The sequence below is a fragment of the Panicum hallii genome, chromosome 1 (assembly GCF_002211085.1).
Source record: "Panicum hallii strain FIL2 chromosome 1, PHallii_v3.1, whole genome shotgun sequence".
Taxonomy (NCBI): Eukaryota; Viridiplantae; Streptophyta; class Magnoliopsida; order Poales; family Poaceae; genus Panicum; species Panicum hallii.
The window spans coordinates 52,538,350-52,556,260 of record NC_038042.1 but is presented as its reverse complement, the minus strand read 5'-3'; the positions used below and the strand labels follow the sequence as shown (position 1 = coordinate 52,556,260).

At 48.4% G+C, this 17,911-nt stretch overlaps 2 protein-coding genes across 2 annotated transcripts; one reads left to right on the top strand and one right to left on the bottom strand.

The window, feature by feature from the left end:
• Window positions 1–3,057: 3,057 nt before the first annotated feature.
• On the bottom strand, window positions 3,058–8,151 carry LOC112887329 (calcium-dependent protein kinase 5). The gene is made up of 7 exons (XM_025953476.1): window positions 7,030–8,151; window positions 6,214–6,357; window positions 5,872–6,024; window positions 5,522–5,637; window positions 5,006–5,173; window positions 3,991–4,215; window positions 3,058–3,527 (listed from the first exon to the last, which is right to left on the bottom strand). The coding sequence occupies exons 1-7, from the start codon at window positions 7,793–7,795 to the stop codon at window positions 3,405–3,407; spliced, it is 1,695 nt and encodes a 564-aa protein (XP_025809261.1). The 5' UTR covers window positions 7,796–8,151; the 3' UTR covers window positions 3,058–3,404.
• Window positions 8,152–12,002: 3,851 nt separating this feature from the next.
• LOC112894951 (probable protein phosphatase 2C 25) lies at window positions 12,003–14,816 on the top strand. Its single transcript, XM_025962807.1, has 5 exons — window positions 12,003–12,160; window positions 12,320–12,749; window positions 13,429–13,793; window positions 14,007–14,243; window positions 14,387–14,816. The coding sequence occupies exons 2-5, from the start codon at window positions 12,440–12,442 to the stop codon at window positions 14,636–14,638; spliced, it is 1,164 nt and encodes a 387-aa protein (XP_025818592.1). The 5' UTR covers window positions 12,003–12,160; window positions 12,320–12,439; the 3' UTR covers window positions 14,639–14,816.
• The last annotated feature ends 3,095 nt before the right edge of the window (window positions 14,817–17,911 follow it).

Here is a 17,911-nt window from a genome sequence, read left to right as displayed (position 1 = left end):
TTAGCTCGAGTCAGCCCTCGACCCTCCGGCTCAACTGAGCGGCCATGGGGGATTTTGACCCGCGCACTGAGGTTTTGTTAACCATATCTCCCTCCACCGCGGAGATGGATAGCAAATGGCGCGTGGCATCATTGAGAGGGGACAACGGCAGGTGCTCGTATCCTTCGCGGCGCTGCCGCGCTGGCGTCTTGGAGCCGTGGGCAAGTTGCCGGGAGTCAACGGCCGGTTGCTCGAGCCACCGCTGGCCTGTGGCGCCATGGCATGTCGCGCACTCGCGAGCGGTGGATCGCGTCTTGCGATGGCGATGGCGATGGCGAGCCAAACGAGTGCATGGGGGAGCCCGGAGCCGAGCCGTGCGCGCGTCCGTTTCCCGTCGTCTTGGACTTTAGAGTTAACAAGGGGTTATTTACAAAACTGTAGGGGGGTATGTGCATATATCATCCAAGTTAGGGTGTTATTTGCATATATTCGGATCCGCGATCCGAATTAGGGGGTTATTTGCATATATTTAGGGGGTAAATTGCGAAAGTTCCACCCGCCTTCGTCTCCGTCTCCGTCTCCGTCGCCGCCCCCGTCTCCCGCCTCGACCTCGCCGTGGCGCCCCCATCGTCTCGCCTATTCTGGTGCTCACGCCGACGCCGAAGTCCGTCTATCAGCTAGCTCCCCACCCTCACTTCGCCGCCTCGGATAGATCGCCTCTGCAGCTCCTCCCTCACGGCTCTCTACAGCCGGCGGCTACCTGCACCGCTCGCGCCGCCGCGACAACTCCGGTTCTTCCGTTAGCGCTGCCTCTTCCCCGTCGGGCCCCTTCCAGAATCCGGGCTCGGGCCTTGCCTCTGTCAAGCCTCAACCACCCTATCTCTCCCGCGACCTCGTCGGTTGGGCCATGAAGAGCAGCAGTTGGCTCCCCTCTCTCCCATGCTCCATCGTCGACCATGGGTACCAGCTCAATCACTAGTCGAAGATGAGATAACTGTCGCCTGCCATGGATTTCAACTACGTTTGTTCGAAATCGGAAAATTAGCTGCAATTTCAAGAACATCTTTTTTTTTGGTTAACTGCATTTGTTCAGTCAGTCGTGCAGTTACTTTAATACTTGGCTTCATGCTCCCCCACTCAATGGAAAACTGTTTACATGTTGCTGTTGTCTTTGACATTGAAGATTTTTTATATGAAAAGATCAAAGCATTGGCATCTTCAAGCAAGTAACGCAACTCCATCTTTGGGTAAGATGTAAGAACAGCTGGTCAGATGTTCTTTCCGTTCTTTTGGTGTTTTCTTCTACATGGTATATTGAGCCAAATGTTCCATATTCTGTGAGTGTGCATGTGCTTGCATTACTTATGTTCGGAAAAGGATTATTTGTTTAAGAGTATCTTTTGCCGGTTGTAATTGTTTTGTCCTTCAGAAACGTGCTGATTGCATTTTGGAGCCAATTCTTCTGCTGTGGAACATCTCTCTAAGAATGTTAGATGACCCTAAAAGAAAGAAATGACAGTATGTTAAAATTTCAAACTCTCTTCTTTAGCTCTTCTTTAGCTCTATTTTTATCTTCTATCCCTTACTTGGCCCTACCGTGAGTTCTGTTAGCCGGTTCCGTTAAGGCCGTGCAGGCCGACATTCCCGCAGCCGCGACCGCCGGTTCGTGCGGAGAAAAAAAAAGAGATGAGGACGAGGAGCGGCTCTCTGTATTCCAGCAGCAACGCTCAGGGGCGGCGACGGCGGCGCCGGCGGGCTCAGGGGCGGTGGCGGTGGGCTCCGGGGCGAGCAGGGCGGGACGCGCTGCTGGACGCGGAGGAGAAATTCGCGGCGGGGGAGGTGGTGGCGGCGCTGCGGGCGGTGGAGCGGGAGATGGAGGCGGCGGCGCGGGCGGTCCCCGCGGGGGTGGTGACCGGCGTGGTGGCCGCGGTGCGGGAGCCGGCGACGGCGAGGCTGGCCGCGAAGGTGCTCCTGGTGGTGCTGCTGGATGAGGGGAACCGGGACCTCCGCTCGCCGCCCGTCGCGGTTCCTGCGCCCGCTGCCCGTCGCGGCTCCCCCCACCCGCCGTCCGTCGCGGCGTCCTCCGCCCACCGCTTGATGCGGCGCCCCCTTTCCTCCGTCCGCCATCCGCTGCTGCGTCCTCGCCCGCGCGATTGCTCTCCGTCGTCGTCTAGATCGAGGCTGCGGTGGAGGCCGGCGCGGCGTCGGCGGCCGTGGAGGCGGTGGCAGCGTCCGGGCCGGCGGGGGCCACGGTGGAGGGCGCGTTGGCCGCGCTGGAGCTCAGGGAGAGCGGCGGTGCAGGGGGAGGGCAGCGCGTGCGGGCGACAGGCTCAGGGGCGGTCGCGGCGGCGGGAACGTCGGCCTTCACGGCGTTAACGGAACTGGCTAACAGAGCTCACGTCGGGTCGAGGAAGGAATAGAAGATAAAAATAGGATTAAAGAAGGGAGTTTAAACTTTTTAGAGCTAAATAAAGGACTACTATTTTTTCAGAACCGTACAAGGAATTTACCCTTACTGTTTCCTGATGCCATAGTCACAGCTGACAATGCCACGCTTGGGAATCTTATCATACATGTAAGCTGCATGGGGTGCCTACCTGATTTGGATGAATACTGTGTGCAAATTGTTCACAGGTCGATAATTAATATATTATGTTTCAAAAATAATTAATATATTGGATGTACAAAAAAAGAGAAATGAACTTAGAAGCGTGTAAATGGAAATTCAAATGTCTACTTTTTTTTATCACATCATTGGCTATAGTTAACACACCAAACTTAACATTAATTGAAGCAGAATACTGCTTTAGACTCAAAAGGCTTAGAAGCCAGAGCTTGCAAGAAATTTCTCGTATCAATGTTTCATACCATACTTTTTTATAATTTTATCAGATTGGATTCTATCAGAGAAAGTTCACTTTATTAAAGAAAACTGAACCGTAAGCTAGCGTCCTAAGAAAAGGCAAAATATTTTTCTATTGAAACCGTAAGCTCACTATTTGGAGTCTATAAAACCACACCATGAAATTATGCATCGCATCGCATGATCAAACAATGAAACAAACTAGGAACTACAGATGCATAAACCAGCTTGCAAATTCCTCCTTTTCATATCAGGATTTCAAATATCCACGGTTACAGGTAGACATCTTTTGGTGTTATGTTATGGACCTGCTCCAGATGACGACGACTCGCGATTAGTGGAAGGGAAAAGGCTTTGCAACCCAACTAATGCGTGGTAATTTTTCACACATTTCACAGAGGTAATAACAGGAGTAACCCTACAGCACCCTGAATTCCTGAAACACACACACACCTACAATGCTACAACAAATAGCAATAAAAAATTTGTAGGCAGAGTCCGTGTCGAATTGGAAGCTCTCCAAAGGCCGCAGCCTGCACTTCTTGGATGTTCTCTTCAGACTTCAGAGGGCACCAGGCGCGTCTCTCATGCTTATGTTCAAGCTGTTTCTCATTGTTCTTCTCCCAACTCCCATATTGCCCTTTGTCATCATGGCAACAAATTCCCCATAATCAATGCGGCCATCCTGATTAAGAAAAACAGAACAAGGGTAGTCAGGTCACTGTCATATGCTGTATGACAAAACGATCACTGTACAAGGTGATATAACAAGTTACACGTATCAAACAGAAGTTGTAAATATATTGATTTAACAACGCACAGAAGAAATACCACATATATCAATGGGCAAGGGAATTTATAGGTTCTGCAACAGTAAACAAATACATCTTCAGGTCACGTTTATATCAATCTGCAAGTGTTCAGATCAAATTTTTTCCAGAAAAAGAATTTACACTATGCAGTTCAGGCACATATCAGTTCAATATATTAATCAGAGAGCATTCTTGTCCAAGGATGGCTACAAAAGCAAGTTTTTTTCTTTAAAAAGATAATAAAATAGGACTCAGTGCATCCTTCATGCATTTTTAACTAAAATATAAATCCAATCTAATGTGAAGTTAATTTTGTACAAAGACCAGTACACTTACATTATCCTGGTCAGCTTCTTTAATGACGTCATCAAGAAAAGCAGCTGGCATGTTATGCTCTTTGCAAGCTTGCTGAAGCTCATCCACTGTAATGTAACCACTGCCATCTTTGTCAAAATACGAAAAGGCTGCAACTAGATGCTCCTCGCGTTCCAGTTTATTGAGGTGCAATGTAGCAGCAATGAATTCTATATAATCAATGGTCCCACTGTTGTCTATATCAGCCTGAAAAATTCAAATAAAACAAAAAAAAATGTAAGCAGTTGCCATGTAGTTATTCACTGTTTATGACTGATTCTAAATACCAAACCCAGGCGGTAACTCCCACAGAGATTCATAAAAAAGTACTCAATCTAAAATCCGTACATCATAACTCATACCCTCAATATGGAGACTATTGATTGAAGGGGACATGCAAAATCAAAATGATCAAAATGGCTATAACATATAAGAAAATGTTCATCAGAGTTTAAAAAAACATTGATGTTAATACCCTTACCACTCTTTCATCTAAGGATGCCTAACCGCCGCACCGATCATTCGGGGGGGGGGGGGGGGGGATCTTCATCTTTAGTAATACCTAACGTTGCTAGGGTCTTCCATGCTTATAAAGTATTAAAAAAACAGGAAAATGAGAAAAAAATTATTCAATTGCAAAATTCTGGAGATCAGTCAGATGCATTAGCTTTCTATCAAAGAGAGATCTATCCAAAACATTCCTAGCTTTGGCACAAACAGAGACCACCTTAACACTACAAAGCATAACAATATACATGGCATATCAGATTTCCTAATCCTAGTCACAGGCTATGTTTCGCTCAAATGAATCAAATCATACATCCAAGAATACTGATCATAAACACGCCAATGCAAATATTAATGCCTCATTGTACACGTGCCAGAAAAAACTACTGGCTGAAGCTTTAGGGAAGGTCCTTTTCTGTTAACAAACTAAAGCTGTCTCATAGCAGCTCGCAAATCCAAAAGTAAGTCCTAGCGAAAATTGATCTCTTACCGCCTCCATGAGATCACGAATTTCAGTATCCTTTAGTGTGGAACCATATTTTCTCAATCCTTCTTTCAGTTCATCATATGTAATTGCACCACTATTATCTGTGTCCATTGCCATGAACATTTCCTTCAGCCCCGCAATCTCCTCCTCCGAAAGGCTCTCAGCAATTACCTAGTAGAGCAAAAACAAATTCTTTATTAGCAGAAAACTCAGCACAGGTGCTCCAATAGAACACAGTGACTCGAGAATGATGCCACCATATAATATAACTGAACATATACCAAGAATACTAATAACTTGGGCTGGTACCAGAAATACTAGTATTCTTGATCCACCATCATAATTGATAACCTTACGTAATCTCAATCAAAGTAATGAAATGTACATCTAATCCAGTGGAAACACTGGACTTCACAAGACAAATGGCAGGAACTTCACTGTTATGCAGTATCAAGCATTGTTACATACTATAATCAATGAGACTGTATAATCCACCAAAACAAAATTAAATGAACTCACCTGCAAAGCCATCTTCTTCAGCTTATTCATTGCTGAGAACTGTTTAATGCGCGAGAGGACAGCTGGATCAAGAGGCCGGTCAGGAGCAACTCCACGGTCACAAATCCACGGATGACCTGAGCACAAGAAAATTGAGCTTTGATATCCAAACAATTGTACATGTAATTCAGATATCAATGCTAGGAATTTAAAAAATGGGTGCAGAATCATTGTTCATAATTTCAAGCAATCATGATTAGCATGTACTTGTATCTGCACCAAATAAATGTACAGAAGAACAGCATGTTCAACAAACCAAAGAAATTAGTAGAGAAAAGGGAAGAAAGAAGCTCTGTACAGGTGAAACTAACATAGAACTTCATGTGCTGTCAGGCGCTCTGCTGGGCGAGGATTCAACATTCTTCTTATAAGATCCTTTGCACTCTCAGATATTACAGGCCAGGGATCCGAATCAAAATCAATTACACCTTTTAAAACAGCATCAAATATTCCTTGCTGTGTCTCTGCAACAAGTACATTTAGAAAATCAGTCCAGAAGAGAAAATGATCTATCCATTAGAAAATGACTATGGGTTGGCATCCAGAGTCTGGGTCAAAATCATTGTGGGGGTCCTTTTATATGACTTGACAGACTACAAATTAACAAAAAATGTTTCACTTAGGATAGTAAGAAAATAAAGATGAACCAGTACCTGCCCAAAATGGTGGTACGCCACTTAGCAGTATGTAAAGAATTACTCCAGCTGTCCACACATCAGCTTCTGGTCCATAACGTTTGCGCAGCACTTCTGGAGCTACATAGTAAGGGCTCCCCACAACATCGGTAAAAATTTGACCTAAACATAAATAAACAACGAAGGGAAATATGGTTAAAGGCGTGCATCATTGAAATGAAAACATCAACATACTAATCGAACGGATGCATTTCGTATTGGCTGTCTTTACAGACTAGAATGACGTCTCAAGGAAACAAATGACACGGCAATTTGAATGCCATCAAAACTTGCCCTCAGCTATAAAAGAATCGCCAGAAAATTTTGCTATTCATTTCAGTAATGTTATCTTGAATAAGGTTTTTCAGTAATGCTTCCCCCTTTCAATGCTATCTTAATAATGTTTTGTGCCAGTAATCTCAATAACAAATTGTCATGATTCTCCTGAAACAGTAAATAGAAAAGTGACATTGAGTCACAAATGGTTTGCATAACAAATATTTGTAAGTGTCACACGCAGTAACGATTGCAACATACAACAAATCATTTCTCACAGTTGCAATTTACATTATCCTTGGAAAATTGCATGGAAATAAAATTAAAGCACACCATTGTCTTCACGGCAGTGTTATTTCCAAACAGAACCTCCTATATCAACAATCCAGTCAGCGATACTAAACTAAAGCATACATCAGACATGTCTAGTACTAAGTCAATGCAGACCATATCAACATTTCACCAATTAACGTCATGACAAAACAAGCGCAATGGACACAACAACCCACAGTGACTCACCAGGCTTGAAGAAAACCGAGAGGCCGAAGTCGATAGCCTTGAGGGACATGTCGTCATCCTTGTTGGCCAGCAAGAAGTTCTCGGGCTTTAGATCCCTGTGCATGACCCCGAGCGAGTGACACGCCTCGACGACACCAACGATGATGCGCGTAAGCTCCGCCGCCTTGCGCTCGCTGTAATGCCCTCGCTGAATGATGCGGTCGAAGAGCTCCCCGCCCGCGCAGAGCTCCATGACGATGTGGACGTACTGCTGGTCCTCGTACGCGCCCTTGATGGCGACGACGTTCCGGTGCCCCGCGAGGTGGTGCATAATCTGGATCTCGCGGCGCACGTCCTCGACGTCCTCCTTGGTGATGAGCTTCCGCTTGGCGATGGACTTGCAGGCGTAGTCCACGCCCGTGGCGAGGTCCGTGCAGAGGTAGGTGGTGCCGAACTGGCCCTGGCCGAGCTTGCGGCCCAGCGCGTAGTGGTCCCGGAGGCTCGGGGTCGGGTGGCCGAGCACGTTGGCCGTGAGCTCCGCGGGGGCCGGCGCCCCGCGCCGCATGCCCGGTGCGGGGGGCGGCGCGGACCCGTCCGCCGCCGCCCCCGGCCCCGCCTCGGCAGGGCGCGCGGCCCGCTTCCCGTTCCCGTGCGGCGCGGGGTCACCGGCCGCCGCGGCGGAGGTGGCGACGGGGGCGTACCCCGCCGCGTCATGCCGCTGCGACGCGCCGCCGCGGAAGCTGGCGAAGTACTTGGATCTCAGCGTGACGCCGCACGTGTTGCCCATCACCCCGGGCGCGGGCGCGGCGACCCCTCGCGCATGTACCTCACGGCCTCCTCCGGTGTCCAGGCGAGGAGGCCGCGGCGCGGAAACGAGACGCGCGGGCGGGCGGCGGGCGAACGGAGGCGGAATCGGAGGTGCGGGAAGGGGCGAGCGCCTCGGGTGCGGATTGGCGGCGGGGCCTGGATGTCGGGGCTCACGGGGGATAAGAGAGCACGGCGGGGCTTGAGCGCTGGAGGCCTGGATGGAGGGGAGGGAGGGGGAGGAGGGTTCACGGCGACTTCGCGGTCACGCCGCGAGGAAAGCGAAGCGAAGGCTGCTTTGCTGCGGTCGCGCTGCGTCTCCTCTGGCTGGCGCTGCTCCCGTTGGATCGGGCGAGGATATACTATTTGCCACTGTCAGCGCAGCTGCTGCTGCCGCAACAAATCACAAATACATCATCCAGTCGTGCAGGAAAGGTTTTGGTCGGTTTCTTTTTCCCTGCCGGCTGCTTTTGATTTCTTTTGCGCTAAGGTTTCCCTCATTTGGTTCATTTGTTGAGTGACGTTATTTCCACAAAAAACAAAAGTCCGCAAGAATTCTAGGCCCGTTTAGATTGTAAAACTTTATAACATTTGGTATTGTAGCGTTTTCGTTTGTATTTGACAAATTTTATCTAATCATGGACTAACTAGGCTTAAAAGATTCGTCTCGTGATGTACGATTAAACTGTGCAATTAGTTATTTATTTTACATACATTTACTGCTCCATGCATGTGTCCCAAAATTGATGTGACGGAGAGAGATTGTAAAAATTTGGAATTTTGAGTGCATCTAAAAAGACCCTACTTGCGTCATTGCGTGGGCATTGGGCAACGACCTTGTCGTGTGGGGCATTACAATTTTTGCAACGCCTCCTTTTTGTTGTTTAGTATTAGCATTAGTCTTTTCAGTAACTGCCCAAAGAAGATCTGCTAGGCGCTAGCAGCAGCGACTTTGGAGGCCGTTTTTCAGTCGAAGTGCTGTTGAACTGACCAGTAAGATCGGACGGACTCGTCGGAGGACCAAGGACCACAGGCCAACCGTGCGCACCGCAAGCGGCTACGTGCGGCGGCGGGGGATCAGGGGCGCTGCCGCTCGACGCGCGCGCGCGACGGCACCCTTTGTGGGGCTGACATGCGGGCGCCGCACGGACATGGACCCCGATCGAGGAGTGAAGCTTGTAGCTAGTTGCGGCTTGGCCCGTGGACGTTTTAGCCGCTCGAGGAGGCCAACTGCAGCCAGTAGCAGTACTCCTCTAGGGCGAGTGCCAAGTGGAGTGGAGTGGAGTGGAGTGGAAATGATGGGCGCTGAGAAAGAGGCGGTCTGGTGACTGACTGGATGGTGGTGGTGGTGGCAGCAAGCCAACTTTCGACGGCACGGCCCACACGCTGGTCGTCACCGGATGAGAATGGGATCCATTTCAACCCAGAAAGCTTTATCGGCCATCATGGCTTCTCCTCCTGCTTTAGTGCTTTATTAGTAGTAGCGGCACGGTTTTTCCTTTTTCGAAGAACGTAGCAGCACTAATTACATTCGCCTGACAAGGCCGATTCTATGACTCAAATCGCGAAAGGCCCACGGGCCACCTTCTGCTCCTTATGTTGCGTCGACATTATTTAATACTAGGCTATTGGCCCATACTACAAACCAAAATGGCCATCCGCTCAACATTTTCATATTGGTTTGTCGATTTCCGAAATCGAATTGATCTCTCTTCGGAGATGAAAAGTTGACCAGAGTTGAAGCTCCACCCACCAGCTTGACGTACTGCTCTCGTAGCACTGCCATGTGATAAGTCCTCTCGCGGAGTCGCAGATTAATTTGCTCACGGGAAGGTTCAGCGACGATTAAGGAGCGCTGGTGTGAGCGTGTAGGTAGAGGAAAGAGACGCGGAACCAGAAAACCACCCAAGATCGAACCCACGCCTCGCCGCTGCAAGCATTGCTGCTGAAAAGAGAGACCCGGGGTCAAACCTCACAGACGGTTCGAGCGATCGCCTAGCAGCGTCAGTTATCGGCCATCGGCTTTGAGCAGTGAGGGATGGCGATTTTCAGAAAGGGAAGCAAAAGCAAGGCACTGCACGGTCTTCTGCCGGCGTACGCCGCTGAGGGGCTGACCGCGCCACTCGTCATCTCCGGATCTGGACAAATCAAAGAAAGAAGAGACATGCTGCTGCTCCTACGACCCAAGCTGAAATGGCGCGCGCTAGTGCCTTCTGACTCGGATCACAGGTCACGTCCCGCCTCGAGACCCGCGCGCGCACGGCCACCACTGCCGCCCGCCATCATTGCGCCCGCCCGCCCGCTACATCCCTACGGCCACCGCTCGCCGCCCGCTCTCGAGGCACAGCGACCATTGACCTCGCCGGGGGGCGGCCCACCACCGATCTGCACCACCCCAACTTCCCCTGCCCGGCCTTATCACATCAGCGGCCGCGCCTTTCGATCGCCGGAGCCGGAGATCGCCAGCCTACTGCCTACCCCCCGGGCCGCCGGCCGTTGCATGCCCGACAGACGTTGCAAGACCTCAGAGAAAACAGGCCACGCGCACGCGCGTTCATTGAAGGCCGCCCCTGGCTGGAACTGGACCACTCCTGCGTGCACGATCAAAGCGCCGTGCGCGCGGACACGGCTCACAGGTAGCCGGTGACGCGCGGGCTTTGTTCGCTGCGCTTTTCCCTTTCGCCCGCGGGCCGCGCGCGCTTTACATAATTACGCCTCCGGTGGGCAGGAGCCAGGAGGCGGCGACGGCTATCTATCGCTAGCCCTGCTTATCGCGGCCGGCGCTCTCCTCCTGGCATCGTACCGAGCTGAAAACCGGCCGGTCCTCTGCATGCAGCGGTGACGCGGACGCACAGCCTCTGGGGTGACTTGCTCCGGAAGTTTCTGCTGCGTGCTTTGGTTCGTTCATGGCCGTCCGTTCGTTCCGGCCGTGGGTGGCTTTGACTTTTTGTTACGGTTGGGGTTGGGTCATTCGGTGTTGGGTGACGCGGCCGTCCGGTCCAGTTCCCCTCCCGCGCGGGGTTCTTGCTGCTCTTGACCTCATTCCGTGGGCGCCTTTTTCTGCGCTTTTCTCGCGCTCTTTTCACATCATGGCCTGATCTGGAGCTCAGAGGATCGGCGAGGAGTCTTTTGCTTGCTGCACCGTTTCTCTGTACAGAATCGTGAGTGCTTCTGTTGATTGACAGCGAAAGGTTTTGTGTACGCTGTAACCTTGCCACCGCTCAGATCCTCAGTGCCTTCCATATACCAGAGGAGCTCACCGCTTAGGGCCGACGCAGAGTTTTTCAGACTGCTGTTCGCAGGGAAGCAAGCAAACTATCCAGACAAGAAAATACAGTTCAGTGTGGCAACAAAACAACTTTAAGGTAAAGATGACCTACAACCTATTGATGACGTTACCGAACCGTCCAAGTATTTCAGGATCGAGATGGGCGCTTCTTCTTCTCGGTCATTTTGCCCCAGCACTGCAAGAAATGCATAATCCAGAAACTGGTAAAAGTGTACGCGTGAAATAATCAGTGCACTCCTCTGCAGAAGCCAGAGAGAGTCAAGGGGAGAACGTCTCCTGTGCTCCCACCCCTTCCCGTGCTCCCGTACTTCCAAAAAAACATAAAAATATGCACGAAAAAAACAACCGAAAATATGAATGGATAGATGATGTAAAGATGCATGCTCATGCAAAAATTGAGGTTGAAAAGAGTTTTGTACTCGAAGAAAAAAAAAGACAAATAAACCTGTCAATAGGTGTGAGTTGTGGATTTACATAAAGAGTGCACCCAACCCAATAAATATGCTGATTTTTCTCTTTTTTGTTTCTCCTTACACAAACTTATGTTTGTTCTTAAATTGTGCAAGAACACGCATCTTTGCATCATCTACTCATTTGTATTTTTGGATATTTTTTTCATGCATATTTTGATGTGCTTTCTGAAAGTGAGAGTATGGGAGCATGGGAGGTGGCGGGACGGCGGGAGGGTGGAAAGATGTTCTCGAGTCAAGGCCCCTCCCAATCCAACGATTGCAGTCGCGGTCACAGGTGGGCGCTTTTGCCTTTCCTTTCGGTACACTTTCTTGCACTTTTCTCCAGGCTGCCACGCTCGTAAATAACCTCAAACCTCCGGGGCGTTCCGGCAAAATGGGTCTATAAATCGCTCCTCTGCTAATCCGGTCCCCTGCAAAACTCACGCTGAGCCGCCGCCTGTCCACCTCTTCCAAACCGAGGTACTGATCGGTCTCCGCCCCCACCCCACTGGCGATCCGAACTCCAGAGTCAAATCTCCATGAGCCGATGGTTTCTCTGGTTCCATAAGGCGAATTCCGATCGTTGCACGAATACGCGGGCGTCTCGGTAAGTTTTTCTTTCCCAATCTGCGATTCTCGTGCTTCGAGGAGAAGTAATCTGAATAAAAATTGTAGTATTCTTTTTTTTGGAAATAAAAAAAACTGTAGTATTCACGTGCAAGGACGGGGAATTGCCCTTCCACCTCTAATTTTCGTCTTGTCGCAGGTGAATTTTGCTGGTTCTTGGGTATTCTGATCTCCGAGACACGCTAGGAAGGGGGGGCGAATTCCCCATTCGGTGCGGTTCTGGGGTTCCGGGAGCGGCGCGGCAGGAGGGAAATGAGGGATGTGGTCGTGGCTGACGAAGATTGCCGCGTGCTTGGGCCCGGTCCGGAGGCACGCGCGTACGAGGAAGGATGAGGACGGCAGCGACAATGGCCGCGGCGGCGTCGCCGACGACCTGCTCTGGTCGCGGGACATTGGGCGCCACGCGGCGGGTGAGTTCTCGTTCGCCGTCGCGCAGGCCAACGAGACGTTGGAGGACCATAGCCAGGTGGAGACAGGCGCTGCCGCAACCTTCGTCGGCGTCTACGACGGCCACGGCGGCGCCGAGGCCTCCCGCTTTATATCTGACCACCTCTTCGCACACCTTATCCGTAAGTACTCACCGCCCTCAACTTGTGAATGAAGCACTCAATTCAATTGTAGAACATTGATGATTTTTCCCAAGGTTTTGCACCTTTTTAGCAGACTGATTGATGACGGTATATTTTTCCTGTTAATAGTGACCTTTGACTGTCGGTTGCAATTTGTGTTGCCATTTTTTGATCGGCCACTATTCCCTCTTAGAGCTGTTTTGCCAACAGCTGCATTTTTGCCAATGGTGTGGCTAATGTTTCCTTGAGGGAAATTAGAACTTTTATTTCTCGAATATGAACTCTTCATCTTTGGAAAATTGTAGCTACCTTTGTTGATAGCTTTTTTTTTTCTCGGTGCAATACATGATGGATTACTTCCACTCATTAAGTATGCTGTTGTTTCATGAGCAGAAATGGACAACGCAATACTCTTGCCAGTGACTGAGTGGATTCTGATCATTGGACGAGCTATCAGTATTCGTGGTCCTTGGCAATAGCAGATTAGGTAGATTCTTGTTGTGTTCAGTTGCTCAACTTGATGCTGTGTAATTCTAGCTGATTGACTTATTTTGTTGAGGTGCTTCTAAGTACCTGCTGGTTGACCTGATTCTTATCATTGCAAATGGCAAACATACTATGACTGATCCAATTATCCTCATTGTGCTAAAATAATATCCTCTGCTCTGCTATCTTGTAGGACTTGCTCAAGAAAATGGAACAATAACTGAGGACGTTGTTCGGAGTGCATTTTCTGCTACTGAGGAAGGATTCTTGACGCTTGTGCGGAGAACACGTTTTATAAAGCCTTTGATTGCAGCAGTTGGATCCTGCTGTCTCGTTGGTGTCATATGGAGAGGGACGCTGTATGTGGCTAATCTAGGTGATTCCAGGGCTGTAGTTGGCAGTTTAGGTAGATCAAACAAGATTGTTGCTGAGCCACTCACAATAGATCATAATGCAAGTGTGGAGGAAGTGAGGCAGGAACTTATATCACGTCATCCAGATGATTCTCAGATTGTTGTTCTCAAGCATGGTGTTTGGCGCATTAAGGGCATAATTCAGGTTGGTGAACAACTGTTACCGCAACAAATACATTCTTTTGGTGTAAAAGGTGTAGGGTGCTTGAGGTTTAATTTTTTTTTTCTCGGTAAATTGAACTCACAGGTTTATTGTTTCTTGGTGACATACTAGTAATATTTTAGCTTGTTGGAAAGAGAATTTCGTGCCAAACTTAATGATGTCCTTATGGTCATTTCTCCTGGTTTTTGCTTATAGGTTTCAAGGACAATTGGGGATGCTTATTTGAAGAGGCGGGAATTTGCTCTTGATCCCTCCATTACTCGTTTCCGCCTTCCTGAGCCTCTCCGCCGGCCTGTTCTTACAGCAGAGCCTTCTATATGTACAAGAGCGCTTCACCCACAAGATAAATTTATCATTTTTGCAACTGATGGTCTTTGGGAGCACCTGACAAATCAGCAAGCTGTTGAAATTGTCTACAACAATCCACGAAGAGTATGTCTTTGGTATCTTTACTTACAGTTACATGTGCATAAATCAATCTTTTTTTTCCGTTGGTCTTTGGGCAAAGGCCTAAGTGGCAACGGTTAGTTCTCCATATTAGAAAGCTTCAAGTCTAATGTCCATAATTCTGATAGGGAATTGCAAAGAGACTAGTAAGAGCAGCATTGAAACAAGCTGCGCAGAAGAGGGAAATGAGATATGACGATCTCAAGAAAGTTGAAAAGGGAGTGCGCCGCTTCTTCCATGATGACATTACAGTAGTTGTTGTCTACATCGATCATGGATTACTGCAACACAGGGATACTTCTGTGCCAGAACTCTCAGTCCGTGGGTTTGCGGATTCAGTTGGCCCCTCGAGGTTTTCAGATGTAACTGCCATATCCTGACCTGCTAATTTAGCAGCACAATTTTGATGAACGGCATTCCAGTAGCATCTGACTATCAGAGTGTTATGCATCACCAGGCTTGTTTTGAGTTTTGCTTTTGCCGAGTACTCCAAATACTTAATGGCACTTTTGTGAGGCCTGATATTTCTTGCAATAAGAGGCTCATGGTGTTAGGCGATATTTAGTACAATTAATATTGATGATTTGAAATGTTCTGCGCAATTGTGAACGCCTAGAATTGATTGCCTTAAAAGCCTAGAACGTATTAGCTGAGTTCACTTGAGTTGTTTTAGTTGCAAGAGTTGTGTGCGGTTGATGTCTTGGTCCAACTGGCTGCAGTTTAGGTTGATGTCTTGATCTAACTGGTTGGAGTTTATTTGTTATTTTTTTAATATAAATGGCAGCTCTTCTGCTTTGTTTGATTTTTAAAAAAAATAGCTGAGTTTTGGACACGCAGTGACATAGATTTTAAGTGTGATTTTCTCGCGCTCCTGCCGACCAGCTGGTTGTTGCTGGCAGAGACGCAGAGCAGGTCCACTGGGGTAGAACCTGAGCGCCTGAAGGCCTGGCGTGGTGTGATGGAAGATGATAAAGGTGATAATTTAAGAGCCGGATCCTATTAGGATTCTAATAGGATCGAGTTTTAATTTTATATAATTTTAAGTTAAAAATATATAAAAATTAAATTGGACTGTGAAGAGACCACCAGAGCTAATAATGAGTTACCACCTCTAGATGGAGTGGGCCAGTAGGATTTGATTTGCTCTTGGTAAAAAAAATCTTAGTCGCAATTTTGCACGCAGGCAGGGGTTCATTCGGCCGGCGGCTTGGCCTGCCGAGTAGCCCAGCTAATCTAAAAAAAATCTCACTGCTAAGGCAGGCTTTCACATCTCCTAGTGTGTGAGCGTCGTTCGGCCCAGCCTCACGCTTCAGCGTGCAACGCCCATGCCCTCCCTGACCTGCGTGGCCAGTAGTGTATGATGCTCTTCAAAAAAAAGTAGTGTGATGTACTGATGTTTTCTCTTAGAAAAAGTGGTAGCACGGAATACTTCTATATGATCCTGAGTTTAGAATAAGCAAATAGCATGCCAAATCCCCTGCATTTGAGATCATGCATTTCATTTGGTTAGGATAAAGTTTTGACCAAGAATTAGTCAAATAATATTTAATTTATGTGATACAAAATTATAATCATAATAAAGTATTGCTTAATACGAATCTATTATCATCATATTTGTACTATAAAAACTGTATATTAAGGGTCTAATTGGAATGCAAAATTCTAGAAACACAGGGATAAAAAAAACGTACGGGTAGGATGTGCTAACATCTTGAATTCTACGGAATAAAAAGACATGGGGACCTATTATGGGCATATGGATGGAGTATAGTGATAAAGGAAACTTTTCATGAGGTTCGACCTCTTTAGGATCCCTCAAAAATCTTTATAGAGCACCTCTAAAAAAAATCTTTATAGAGCAAGCCTATGAATTTCATAGGATTTGTAAGAACTCAATCCTTTTCCATAGAATTTGTAGGGAACTTTATTACAGGACTCCAATACCCTACAATTCAGAGAGGGTTTAATGGATTCTCAAAAAAAGAGAGAGAGGGTTTAATGGAACAATTCTTCATCAAAATCTTATCCTAGCGAAACAAATACGGTAGGAGACCATATATTAAGCTTGAGCGTAACCTTTTCCCACATCACCACGCTAGGAGCCTGTTCTTCGTCGCACCAAAAAAATATCCTGGCGAGCAAAATGACACGATGCTCGCAGTGAACGGCGGCGACTGATGATGCCAAGTTATCAAACCGGAGCCGACGTGTACCGCCGTAGGCGCGACAGCTAAGACCCGCAGAGGGCTGCAGGGTGCTCCCTTCCCAGCCACATCTGCCGCCGCCGGCCAGGCGGTGGCGACGCCCTGACGCCACACGTGAGCTGGAGCGTCTTCCCAAGTGCGGCGGAGGCTTCGGGAGTCGGCGCGGGCGCGCCATGACCACAAGCTCATCCATGGCGGTAGGGCCGGCAAAGATCTCTCGCGGCGTCGCGGTGCGAGGTGGCACCCGCGGGCCGCGGCACCGCCAAGTGTCCGCCGGGTAGCGGCGAGGCGAGCGCCAAACGCGACCAACTTCGTGCCGGCATGGGACTCGTGTCAGAGGCAATTGGCGGGCGGCCCCGTCTGTTGCGTTCAAGCAAAGGGCAGGGGGCCGTGCCTCGATTCTCGCGGCTGGGGGCCCAAACCAAACCGTGAGAGGAGGCGAAGACTTTGATCGAAGAAAAAGAGGAGGAGAAGCCCCTTTTCAGTTTTTTTATTATGCGCATCCATTTCCTCGTGGTATGAGTGCATGCAAGTATGCAACACCGTATGTCACGCGTGACGCCTGAAGACAGCAAAACTGACCGAGAAAAATGGCAAGGCTCGACCATCCAGCTCCTTTGAAGTAGCTGTCCCGCAGTCAACCTATGGATGGCCCAGTTATCTTCAGTGGCCAGAACAACCGATTTCAGACGAAATTGTCAAATTGGCATCACCGTCTCTCGCTGCTCGCTTCAGCTGGCTACGGCTGCTTGCAGCGGCAGCCGCAGCCAAAAGAAGCTGAAGCAGTATGGAACGGTCACGTGCTTCATGCTTCAATATCCAACACTAATACTAGGAGGCGCTTGGATCCGGTGATTTATTTTTAATTCATGTCATATTGAATGTTTGGATATCAATTACCGGGACTAAATATGATCTAACAATAAAACTAAATGCATAAATGGAGACCAATTCACGAGACGAATCTATTAAGCTAATTAATCCATCATTAGTGCATGTTTACTGTAGCACAACATTATCAAATTACGGACTAATTAGGCTTAATAGATTCATCTCGCGAATTAGCCTCCATTTATGCAATTAATTTTGTAATTAGCCTATATTTATTTAATACTTCTAATTGGTGTCCAAACGTTTGGGACGAAGATGCGCCTAACGGCCGCTAGAGTTTTCTTCTCATTGACATTTGACGCAGAAGGAAAACTTCAAAAGTCTAGCAAAAGAGCAGCTTCCTTGCGCCCCAAACGAGACGAGATGTCGACATCTACGTATGCAACTTTTTACCACTTATGTAGAAGCATGAAGTGCTTTGCCCCGGTTACTTCCATATCCCATTTCTTCGTAACTAAAGTGCATACGGTTTCCAGTTCCTTTCACTTGCATGGCAAACGCCACCTCATCTCATCACGGAGGGGGGAAAGGGAGAAATGGCTCACAGAAAGCAGACTC

Coding starts and splice junctions, on each gene's coding strand:
- LOC112887329 (XM_025953476.1), bottom strand. CDS start 7,795: ATGGGCAACACGTGCGGCGTCACGCTGAGATCCAAGTACTTCGCCAGC. Junction 6,025..6,213: donor CGTACCACCATTTTGGGCAG/GTACTGGTTCAT, acceptor TACTTGTTGCAG/AGACACAGCAAGGAATATTT. Junction 3,528..3,990: donor AAGAAGCTGACCAGGATAAT/GTAAGTGTACTG, acceptor TTTCTTAATCAG/GATGGCCGCATTGATTATGG.
- LOC112894951 (XM_025962807.1), top strand. CDS start 12,440: ATGTGGTCGTGGCTGACGAAGATTGCCGCGTGCTTGGGCCCGGTCCGG. Junction 12,750..13,428: donor CCTCTTCGCACACCTTATCC/GTAAGTACTCAC, acceptor GCTATCTTGTAG/GACTTGCTCAAGAAAATGGA. Junction 14,244..14,386: donor TCTACAACAATCCACGAAGA/GTATGTCTTTGG, acceptor TAATTCTGATAG/GGAATTGCAAAGAGACTAGT.